This window comes from Silene latifolia, chromosome 10, assembly GCF_048544455.1.
Source record: "Silene latifolia isolate original U9 population chromosome 10, ASM4854445v1, whole genome shotgun sequence".
Classification (NCBI taxonomy): Eukaryota; Viridiplantae; Streptophyta; class Magnoliopsida; order Caryophyllales; family Caryophyllaceae; genus Silene; species Silene latifolia.
This window is the reverse complement of record NC_133535.1, coordinates 12449426-12460958: the sequence shown is the minus strand read 5'-3', so window position 1 is coordinate 12460958 and position 11533 is coordinate 12449426. Positions and strand designations below refer to the sequence as shown.

The 11533-nt window shown below is 40.7% G+C and overlaps 1 protein-coding gene across 1 annotated transcript; it reads right to left on the bottom strand.

Moving 5' to 3' along the window:
* Positions 1 to 369: 369 nt before the first annotated feature.
* LOC141607111 (uncharacterized) lies at positions 370 to 1197 on the bottom strand. The gene has a single exon (XM_074426468.1). It carries the CDS (start codon positions 1195 to 1197, stop codon positions 370 to 372), a length of 828 nt encoding a protein of 275 aa, XP_074282569.1.
* Positions 1198 to 11533: the final 10336 nt, after the last annotated feature.

Here is an 11533-nt window from a genome sequence, read left to right as displayed (position 1 = left end):
GGGCTGACTTTCTGAGTGTTATGTTCCATCGTGCACAGAAGCCTTCAGTGTTATGTGATATGAACTGGGACCCATTGTCGCATATGATTTCGGATGGTATCCCAAATCTACTTATGATATTGCGCTTGATGAAAGAGATCACCTGTTGTTCTTTTACCTCTGTCATTGCCTCTGCTTCAATTTACTTTGAGAAGTAATCGGTCATAACTAGCATATACACTCTGTTTCCTGGAGCCCTGGGCAGCTTACCCACTATGTCCATGCCCCACATCATGAATGGCCATGGAGAGATAATCGGATGCATTGGTTCTGCTGGCTGGTGGATTGCTGGAGCCGCCTTTTGACATGACTCACATCGTTTGGCATGATTTACGGCATCTGCGCGCATGGTGGGCCAGAAATACCCTGTCTCAAGATTTTGTTCGACAGAATTCGTCCTCCAGCATGGTTCCCACATTCTCCGCCGTGTACATCCTGCAGTACTGTTTCTGCCTCCTCTTTGCTCAAGCACCTGAGGCATGGTCCTGCCAATGACTTTCTAAAGAGAATGTTGTCAATCATGATATACCTGGAAGCTTTTATTCTGAAACTCTGTGCCTCCTTTCTGTCTTCAGGGAGTGTTCCATCCCTTAGCCAATTTAGGTATGGAACCCTCCAATCTGCATCCTGTTGTCCTACTGTGGAAACCAGCGCCCTGGCTCCCTGTGTACACTGCATGTGTACATCCTCTTTCACCTGATTTTGATCTGGCTCCTTCTGGATAGCTGGAGTCAACACATGGGTGATAGGTATGTTTGATAGTTCGGTAGGCTGGAAGGTGGCCCCCAACGTTGCCAGGGCGTCTGCTTCCACGTTCTGATCTCGCGACACCTGAGTTATCTTGAACGTTCTAAACTTTGACTTTTGCTCTATGGCTATCTTCAAGTAGGCTATCATCTTTGAATCACGTGCCACATATTCGTTGTTTACATGATTTACCACAAGTAAGGAGTCACTGTATACCCTCAGGTTCCTTACCTTAAGCCCTGACGCCATCTGCATCCCAAGTATAAGGGCTTCATACTCGGCCTCGTTGTTGGTTGCCTTGAACTCACACCTAATAGCTTGTACTATCATATCCCCTTTAGGTGACCGAAGGACCAACCCCACACCAGCCCCCTTGGCGTTTGAGGCTCCGTCAATGTATAGGGTCCACATCTCACCATCCTAACTCCCTATTATCGCCAGCATTCCTTCTTCTGCCTCCCCACGTGTAGCAGGGCAGAAGTCAGAGACGAAATCTGCTAGGACCTGGGATTTTATCGCTGTTCTGGGTTCAAATTGTAAGTCATACCCACTAAGATGCACTGACCATTTAATCATTCTACCCGAAAGTTCAGGCTTCCTCATAAGAGTCTTTAGCGGGTAGTTGGTTATTACATGGATGGTGTGAGATTCAAAGTACGGCCGCAGTTTATAAGAAGCAGTAACCAGGGCCAATGCTAGTTTTTAAAAAGAAGTGTACCTGGTCTCTGCAGGTAGCAGAGACTTGCTAATGTAATATACGGGATGCTGCACTCCTTCTTGTTCTTTGACTAAGACCGCACTTACAGCTGCTTCCGTGACTGACATGTACAGGAATAGTGGCTTCCCTTGCTCCGGCTTTGCGAGTAACGGTGGCGTGCTTAGGTAGCTTTTGAGTTCTGCGAATGCTTTTTCATGTTCCTCAGTCCATTCGAATTTCTGACTATTCCTCAATATATCATAGAACAGCTTGCACCTATCTGAAGCCCTTGATATGAACCTGTTTAGGGCCGCCACCTTCCCTGCCAGCCTTTGCACATCCTTTGGTTTCTGGGGTGATTCCAGCTGGAGTATTGCTATTATCTGTTCCTTGCTTGCTTCAATTCCTCTCTGGGTCACCATATACCCTAAGAATTTTCCCGAGGACACCCCAAACGAACACTTGGACGGATTAAGTTTCATTTTAAACTCCCTTAACGTCTGGAAGGTGTCTGCCAGGTGCTCCATATGCATTTCTGCTTTTTTGGACTTCACCACCATGTCGTCTATGTATACTTCCATGGTCTTTCCTATTTGCTGCTTGAACATTGATGTATCACTTTCATATATACTTTTATAGCTCCTTTTATACCATTTTACATACCGTTTCGTGCCTATTATACCTTTTATATGCTTTATTTCAATGAATTGTCGATACTACCGCTATTTTGTGTTTTGATGCAGAAATGACTCATTATGAGTATGATCAAGCTAAGATTAGCATGGCGGAGACGTCACAGTAGAATACACGAAGCATGGCACGGGAAACGAGGAATCACGAGGGCTAGAAGAGAAAGAAGAGAAGAAATAGCCTGTGAAGCAAGTTCCTCGATCGAGTCACCACTGACTCGATCGAGCAGCTGTCCTCGATCGAGTCACCTCTGGCTCGATCGAGGATCCTCTCTGGCGGGCTTATTTCCGGATTTACCTAAAACGATTATCTTTTGTTATAAATTAAAAACTCGTATTTTATTGTTAGACTACGTTTTATTTTACTTGGATACTGCTGGAAAACTCTCTTAGAACCCTAATCTTTCCCTTGTATGGTACTAATCTTTCCTCATTAATTAATCATTGATTGTTTTATGTTCATTAATTATTGTTTTATGCTTCCAATCATGTTTTCATTCTTAATCATTATTGTTGTTGTTATTATAATCATGAGTAGCGAATTCCCTCATCTAGGATGAAGGGGATCTAGGTTAATTAAAAGGGAAAATCGATTAATTGCTATTGATATCGTTTAAGTTGTTGTTTGATTATTGTACTTCTTCTAGTTAATCAACTTGAGGCCTGAGTTATTAATTAGTGTAGCAAATTGATCCTATCGCCGACCGGGTTAGAATTAATATAGGCTGCGATAATCAAATAGATTGTATCTAATTATAGCGACCGCATGTTAGAATCGATCTAAAGGGCATAATTGAGTCGACCGATCTTATGACCTTAAACAACTTGATAGATTTAGCAATTGATTGATAATCCCCGACTGATTGACCTAGTGAACCGTAAATCCTAGACTTTTAATAATATTGTTAAAACCTTCATTTAATTACTTGCAATTAGTTTATTAGAATCAACACAAAACAAACCCCCCGAAATTGGTTTCTTTAGACAGCTTAAATATTTACAGACTTAGCTTTTACCGCCTCCCTGTGGATTCGATACCTGTCTTACTACTAGCTATTCTTGTTAGTCCTGAGATAGATTTACTTTGATTTGGTGATACGACTTTAGCCACATCAAATTTGGCGCCGTTGCCGGGGAGGCAACAATTGTTTAGTCTGTTTTTGTTTATTTTGTCTTTTTGTCTCAGGGAACCCAGTTCCTTGAGACCGTTCTCACACTTTTCTTGTTAGTTCCGTTTATGCCCAGGTCTAATAGGTCCGAGATTATTCCTTTTGATCCTGAGGCCTGAGTTATTAATTAGTGTAGCAAATTGATCCTATCGTCGACCGGGTTAGAATTAATATAGGCTGCGATAATCAAATAGATTGTATCTAATTATAGCGACCGCATGTTAGAATCGATCTAAAGGGCATAATTGAGTCGACCGATCTTATGACCTTAAACAACTTGATAGATTTAGCAATTGATTGATAATCCCCGACTGATTGACCTAGTGAACCGTAAATCCTAGACTTTTAATAATATCGTTAAAACCTTCATTTAATTACTTGCAATTAGTTTATTAGAATCAACACAAAACAACCCCCCCCCCCCCCCGAAATTGGTTACTTTAGACAGCTTAAATATTTACAGACTTAGCTTTTACCGCCTCCCTGTGGATTCGAAAACCTGTCTTACTACTAGCTATTCTTGTTAGTCCTGAGATAGATTTACTTTGATTTGGTGATACGACTTTAGCCACATCAAATTTGGCGCCGTTGCCGGGGAGGCAACAATTGTTCGTTATTCGATATTTTCCATTGTTTACCGGTTATGCGGATGCGGATGTCAGTGCTATGGCTTTGTTGGACGTCTAACACGTTTGTCTTCGTTTGTTTTTGAGGTATTTGTGCTATTTGTTGTATGGCCGGAACGACAAGAGCAAGACCTCCACTATTGAGGTCTTAATTCTTGCTAGTTACTTGAATCCTTATCGGGAGGAGACATTCCAATTCTCTCCCCCTGCTCTTGTGTGTTCGGCTTTTGACAGGATGATTGGGAGGTATGGGAACCTTGATTGTGGTGCTCTTGTCACCAAGATAGCTAGGGCTGTTTGTGATTTTGAGGGTGATGACCCCTACGAGCCCATGGCTGACTATGAGCCACTTGTTGATGATGATTACCTTCGTTATGACATTTCTTATCTCGACATGAAGAATGGGAAGGACCATTACTGGAGGGTCCGGGGTGAGTCTTACATGCTTCTACCTTGTGACCATTTACCTGCTGTAGACCCCCTTGAGGAGAGTACGGCTGTGGTGCGACCCCCACCCGTTACTTATCTGATTCCTGAGGACCTTCTAGTCACTTTTCCTGGGTCCAGTACTACTACCACCACCGGCGGGCGCCGGCGACGTCGTCCACCCACTACCCATCTGCCTGGCTCCTTTCAGCCTGCTCCTCCTCCACCTCCTTCAGCCTATCCTGCTTCAGGCTATGCTTCTGGTTACCATTTTGATCCAGTTATTGAATGAGAAGTGAGGATGCATACGGGCATCAACACTGCTTTGATAGAGAGGAGGATGTGGGAGCAGATGGAGGCTATGTCTCTTGCTTCAGGGAGCCAGTATCGAGGTGTGACACCTACCTACTACACCACCCCGGGTGATGACAGCCGTGTGTTCCATCTATATGGAGTGACCCCTACAGAGTTTGGGCAGTTTAGTACTGCCTACGGTGCCTTGGGCCGTCCCTTTTACACTCCAGTCTGCCCCTCTCAGCCTACTTCTATTTTTGCGGAGGATGCCGGTATTCCTTGCTCCCAGAGAGGACCGTTTGGTCAGTTTAGTGCTTCTACTTCCGCTGCTGTTGTTCCAGGAGGCAGCCATGGTAGAGGCCGTACTAGGAGAGCCACCCGTGGTCGTGGCCGCAGTCCAGTTCCTGATCCTGAGTTGATGTCCCTTTATGCCGAGATTGATGGTTTTGATGATACTGATGGAGCCCAGTAGTGACAGCTGGTCATTACATCCCTCTCTTTCCAGCTGGTTTGGGGGAGGCTACTGCACTACAACTGGTATTATCTTTCTTGTTTTGTTTTTATTGCATTTCCTTTTTTACCCTCTTCCCTTTGTTAGTTGTGTCCCATAGGTTGCTGGATTTCTGTGTGACTGCTATGCTGTAGGCGTCACAATGAGGACACTGTGACATTTAGGTTTGGGGGAGTGTGTTTATTTCTGTTGTGTGCTTTCATTTATGTTGTGTGTGAAAAAATTGAAAAAATTGAAAAAATTGAAAAATTATAAAATCCAAAAACATGTTTTTACTTATTTTTATTTATTTTGAGTCGAGTCCTTGGTGAATTGTATAGCAATGATGATAATTTGCTTTGTCTTTGCATTTGAGTCTCATTTAGTTGTCCATGTACATTGTTTTGACCTGTTAGCTATGATGAACAAAGCTCTTTACTCAAGTCTTGACCGTCACAATATGCCTTTTGCCGAGTAGACTTGACTTTATTTTGTTGGTAAACCACTTAAATTTCTGAGGTCTTTAGAGCTTCCTAGGCCGGGAACATTAATAAACCGGTCTCATTGTTATTTAGGCTGATGAGTGTGGTCTCCTTGTGGAATATGTAATATCAAACTGCATAAATGTGACATTAGTTTCTTAGCTGTTGCGCGTTCATTTGACTAAGTACATGAGGATAGGCGGTTCTTTTTGTTCAAATAAGCCTTACATTACCCAGTTTTTGTTAGCCCGTTTGAACCATGTAGCCATTTTATATCCTATTTCTTAGCTACATTCCAGAATTTGCCTACCTTTTTCGGGACAGTCGCAGTTGCTTGAGTCCTTATTGTTATAGCTACTTTGGTTGGGTTGGGACTTTTATTGTCATGTGGGTAGTAGCTATCTTTTTGTAGCAATTGTGTGACCTCTTATGTTGAAAAAAAGAAGTATTATGAAGCAAAGAAAAAAACAAAGAAAAAGAAAAAAAAAAGGAAGTCTCGAAAAAGAAAAAAAAAAGAAGAAGAAAAAAGATGAAAAAAAAATTTCGAAAAAAAAGAATTCAGAAGAGAAAGAGAAAAGAAGAAAAATGTTTGCTTCATTCAGTTTTGTTAGTAGGTCGTGTGTGGTAATTACTGGAGTCTAATGCACATTTGGAGAGCCTTTACATTTCTCTCATTTGTTGTCAAAGTTGAGATTATTTCTCCAGTCGGATGTTTGTTTTATTTCTTATTAGATTTGGCTATTGGTTTAGCGCTGCGACTACCGTCTGAGCCTCACATATCCATACGTGCTTTTGCACAAGCCACTTCTATACCCATGTCACTTTACCACCTTTATGTCCTTGATACATGTACTTGGTCTGTCTCGTGAATGCGTATTAGTTGGAGAATCTCTTATCACATTAGATTGCATGCATATTTCATAAGTCGAGTGAGAGTCTTATTTCTTTCTATCTTACATATATCTCACCCATTATGAGTGCATGAGTGAAACCGCGAGAATCCAACAAAATTGTCTTGCAAGGTTGAAAAGTATTTGGCTGAGTCTCGGTATCATGTCACATCTTGAGTAAGAGCTGCGTTAGTCTATTACCCGTGCTTTTGAATTTGTTTTATTAGCACAACTTTGGTCGTTACTTTGTTATAGAAATGGACAGCTGAGACTTGTATGTGCCTAGACATTTGCTCTGAGTTATTCATTCACCATATGTTTGCTGTTCTTTGTTTGGCCTGATTGCTTTGCTTGAGGACAAGCAAAGGTTTGGTTTGGGGGAGTTTGATGTATCACTTTCATATATACTTTTATAGCTCCTTTTAGACCATTTTACATACCGTTTCGTGCCTATTATACCTTTTATATGCTTTATTTCAATGAATTGTCGATACTGCCGCTATTTTGTGTTTTGATGCAGAAATGACTCGTTATGAGTATGATCAAGCTAAGATTAGCATGGCGGAGACGGCACAGTAGAATACACGAAGCATGGCACGGGAAACGAGGAATCACGAGGGCTAGAAGAGAAAGAAGAGAAGAAATAGCCTGTGAAGCAAGTTCCTCGATCGAGTCACCACTGACTCGATCGAGCAACTGTCCTCGATCGAGTCACCTCTGGCTCGATCGAGGATCCTCTCTGGCGGGCTTATTTCCGGATTTACCTAAAACGATTATCTTTTGTTATAAATTAAAAACTCGTGTTTTATTGTTAGACTACGTTTTATTTTACTTGGATACTGCTGGAAAACTCTCTTAGAACCCTAATCTTTCCCTTGTATGGTACTAATCTTTCCTCATTAATTAATCATTGATTGTTTTATGTTCATTAATTATTGTTTTATGCTTCCAATCATGTTTTCATTCTTAATCATTATTGTTGTTGTTATTATAATTATGAGTAGCTAATTCCCTCATCTAGGATTGAAGGGGATCTAGGTTAATTAAAAGGGAAAATCGATTAATTGATATTGATATCGTTTAAGTTGTTGTTTGATTATTGTACTTCTTCTAGTTAATCAACTTGAGGCCTGAGTTATTAATTAGTGTAGCAAATTGATCCTATCGCCGGCCGGGTTAGAATTAATATAGGCTGCGATAATCAAATAGATTGTATCTAATTATAGCGACCGCATGTTAGAATCGATCTAAAGGGCATAATTGAGTCGACCGATCTTATGACCTTAAACAACTTGATAGATTTAGCAATTGATTGATAATCCCCGACTGATTGACCTAGTGAACCGTAAATCCTAGACTTTTAATAATATCGTTAAAACCTTCATTTAATTACTTGCAATTAGTTTATTAGAATCAACACAAAACAAACCCCCCGAAATTGGTTTCTTTAGACAACTTAAATATTTACAGACTTAGCTTTTACCGCCTCCCTGTGGATTCGATACCTGTCTTACTACTAGCTATTCTTGTTAGTCCTGAGATATATTTACTTTGATTTGGTGATACGACTTTTGTAATACTCCGTATTTATGAGTCTTTGGGTACTCTATCGAGTAGGCCTTACTCTGCCGAGTAAGGGTGAGTTGCGTTTTAAAATAGTTTCTGACCTGTTGGGTACTCGATCGAGTAAGGGGGCACTCGATCGAGTACCTTAGCTACTCGATCGAGTAGCCGGTTTACGGGGAGTTATTTCTCGGGTTTTGTTAATTATGCGATGAAGGTATATAATCTTTTCCGTCATCATTCTAAACACTTTTCAAAACCTAAATTACTGTCAAAGAGAGAAAGCAAGTACGTTCATCCCTTTAATCGCATTGTTAGCAAATCCCGGAGTTTGGGAGGTCGGTTTTCATCGTTTGTTATACCGTTGAGATCCTTGCGTCGAGGGTAAGATCTATGTACCCTTTTTACTGTTTTTCCTTTAAGTTGGTTAAACCTTAATATGGGGATTTGGGGGTTTTGTGTAGATTGTGATTTGGTAGTGTTTATGTGTTTGTATGATAGGAGGAGGTTTTGTAGAAGAGGCTTTTTGATACAGCTGTTGATACCGTCTGACTGTTGTGCTTTCCAGGTAGGATTTCCTACTCAGTATTAGTCCCATAATGGGATGATTGTTGATGTGTTGAGATTGATTGTTTGGTATAGTAATTGTATTGTGACGGTTGTGGTTGTGATTGTAATTGTGATTGTTTGTCTATGGTTCTCGAGATGCATTCTCGGCTGAGTGGAGTCACTTGCGGGAGTGGCTTCACGCCCTAGTTTCGCCCTTCGTGGAACCCGCCACGGAAGGGGATGTGCACATTAATGAACATGGAATTCGCTCATTATGAGGAGCGGGGATTTGGTGGGTACGGCTGCGGTCCCCCACTGGCAGGGCTGGTCCAGTGGACAGTCGGTGATTGAGATTGTTGGGATTGGTGTGGTTGTGTGTGTGTGACGGTTAAGCTGTCTGTTTATCTTATTGTTGGATTATATAAATTGTGTGATTAGTACTGACCCCGTTTAAATGTTTTAAAAACTGTGGTGAGCAGTTATTGAGCAGGTATGATATGACGCGTATGGGATAGCTGGGATGAGTCATCACGTGGCAGTTAGAAGTCTTCCGCTGTGTCAGACGATGTTTTATAGCTTTGATAGTTTTAGCAGTAGACCGTCTGAGAATCTTGTATTTCTTTTTATCAGTTTGGATTGCTATGTAATCACTTTAAACTTTATTTACTTTTAAAGTTGTTTCGTTATTGTCTTATGAATATCATGCCTCGGGTAACCGAGATGGTGGCATCCTTATACCTGAGTGGTCCTGGTAAGGCACTTGGAGTATGGGGGTGTTACAAATGGTATCAGAGCGACGATCCTGAAACCTGTAACCAATGAATTTAATGAATATAGGGAGTCAATTAAAATGAACCCGGGGTAAAGGTTGTTGGGGCTAATGCAAAGGCTTGGGAGACGTCCTAAAGTCGCGAACTCGCCCTACAATTTTGAACCGATCACCATGGGATATGAGTCGGGATCGCTATGTGTTTATCTTGTGAATTGTGTACCTATATGGTGATGTGTGGCATGAATCGGTGGATGTATGTATGTGGAGAATGGGGAATGTGTAGAAAAGATGGTGATGATGTGATTTCGTAAGCTATTGATTGAACGCATGATAGTTGGTTTACAATGTTGTTTTGAATTGTGGGAAAAGTATATGAGAATGATGAATGATGTGGTAGAAAAAGGAAGTAGTTCATATGTGATAATATGTGATGAATGATGATGTTGCAGGATGGATGATTCATAATGTGGCATAATAATAACATGTGCATAGGAATGTTGTGTCGTATACGTATATTTGGTTTGCATAAGGTTGCATGATAAGTTTATGTACTTGTCCACTATTGTTCATGTGTATATGTGGTAAGAAGTGTGTAGCTGTAATGAATGAATTGGTTGGAAGAGATTAAGTAAGTAATTGCATAAAAATATGAAATTCATGTGTGGAACATGTTTATGTGGGTAATGGATTTTAATAATATGGCAATGTTTGTAACATGTGAATAGGGGATTTTATGTTGTATATTATGTTATTGTGTACGTAAAGTTATAAAATAAAAGCATGTGGTAAATCGAGATTGACAAGTTAAATAATCTATGTGCATGATTAATGTTGTTGCTTGGCTTTTGAAAATAGTAACATATGATTATGAATACTGGTTTTATGAGTTTTGGACTGGTTTTGTTTGCTTGGTTGTTGTTTAAGTTGTTTGGAAGTAAAATCAAGTAGTTGTGTTTTTCGATTATAAAGAGGTTGTCTTTAAACTGTTATAACTTGAGATGCATAAATGATTTTGATGTGATTCCAATTGGAGGTGATAGCTTGTCCTTTTACGATTTTAACGATAGGTCACACGCCCAAAACGACCAAGTAATGAGTGAGTTATGACTGTTTTACGAAAACTGGACAGTGCTGAGAATTGGGGTACTCGATCGAGTAGCCTTGGTACTCGATCGAGTAAGGGGAACTCGATCGAGTACGTTAGTTACTCGATCGAGTAGCCCTGGTGATTTGTTTTACGTGCTTCGGATCTTGACCTACTCGATCGAGTAAGTCCCTTACTCGATCGAGTGGCGGACTGACTCTCGATCTAGTGACCCCTGTTTTGGGTCATATGCTTATCTTTTGACATTCGTTGCATATTATGTTTAATTCAAAGTTGTTATTTTACTTCTTTATGCATTGTTTTACATGTAAGTTGGTCTTGATACGTAAGTTACCCAATCTTATGGGGTGGTGAGTGGCACCTTATGGTGAGTATGAGTTTGGTGGGAGGAGATGAGCTATATGTGGTTGTGCTGAGAAGTGGAAAAAGAAAAAGAATATTGATGAGCTGATTGAGGCATGGTGCAAGTTTTGGTGAGACGTGATGAGTGATTTATTCGCGAAATTGAGTGATGTAAAAGTAAGTGAAAGTGGGTAAGGGATGATGTGGGTCTAAGGAACGTGAGAATGAAAAGATTGAAAGGAAGGTTTGGATAGTGGCAACTTGAGATGTGTAAAGAATTATGGAGTGAGATGGTTAGGAGTCGTGTGGGTCAAGAATATATGTAGTGAAAGTTCGTTTTAAAGGGGTTGAGAAGAGTGGTATATAGTGAACTTTATGGAGACATGTTGCGAGGTGGATTTGTAGACAGTGAGTGAGTTTGGGAGATTTGGTTTATTAAGAGGTGAAACTACGTGTGATTTCTTTGGGCATTTAACGGCATGAAATGAAGTTGTTTAAACAGTGAACGTTGATTTTATGGATAGGTTAGTGACAAGTGTGAGCGATAGCATAATAAGAGAAGATCCATGGTAAGAAAGAGTGAGATGATATCGACATGAAATAATGGGATTTGAGCTTTGGCGGAACGAGAAGGTAACCGGAGCACTAAAGAA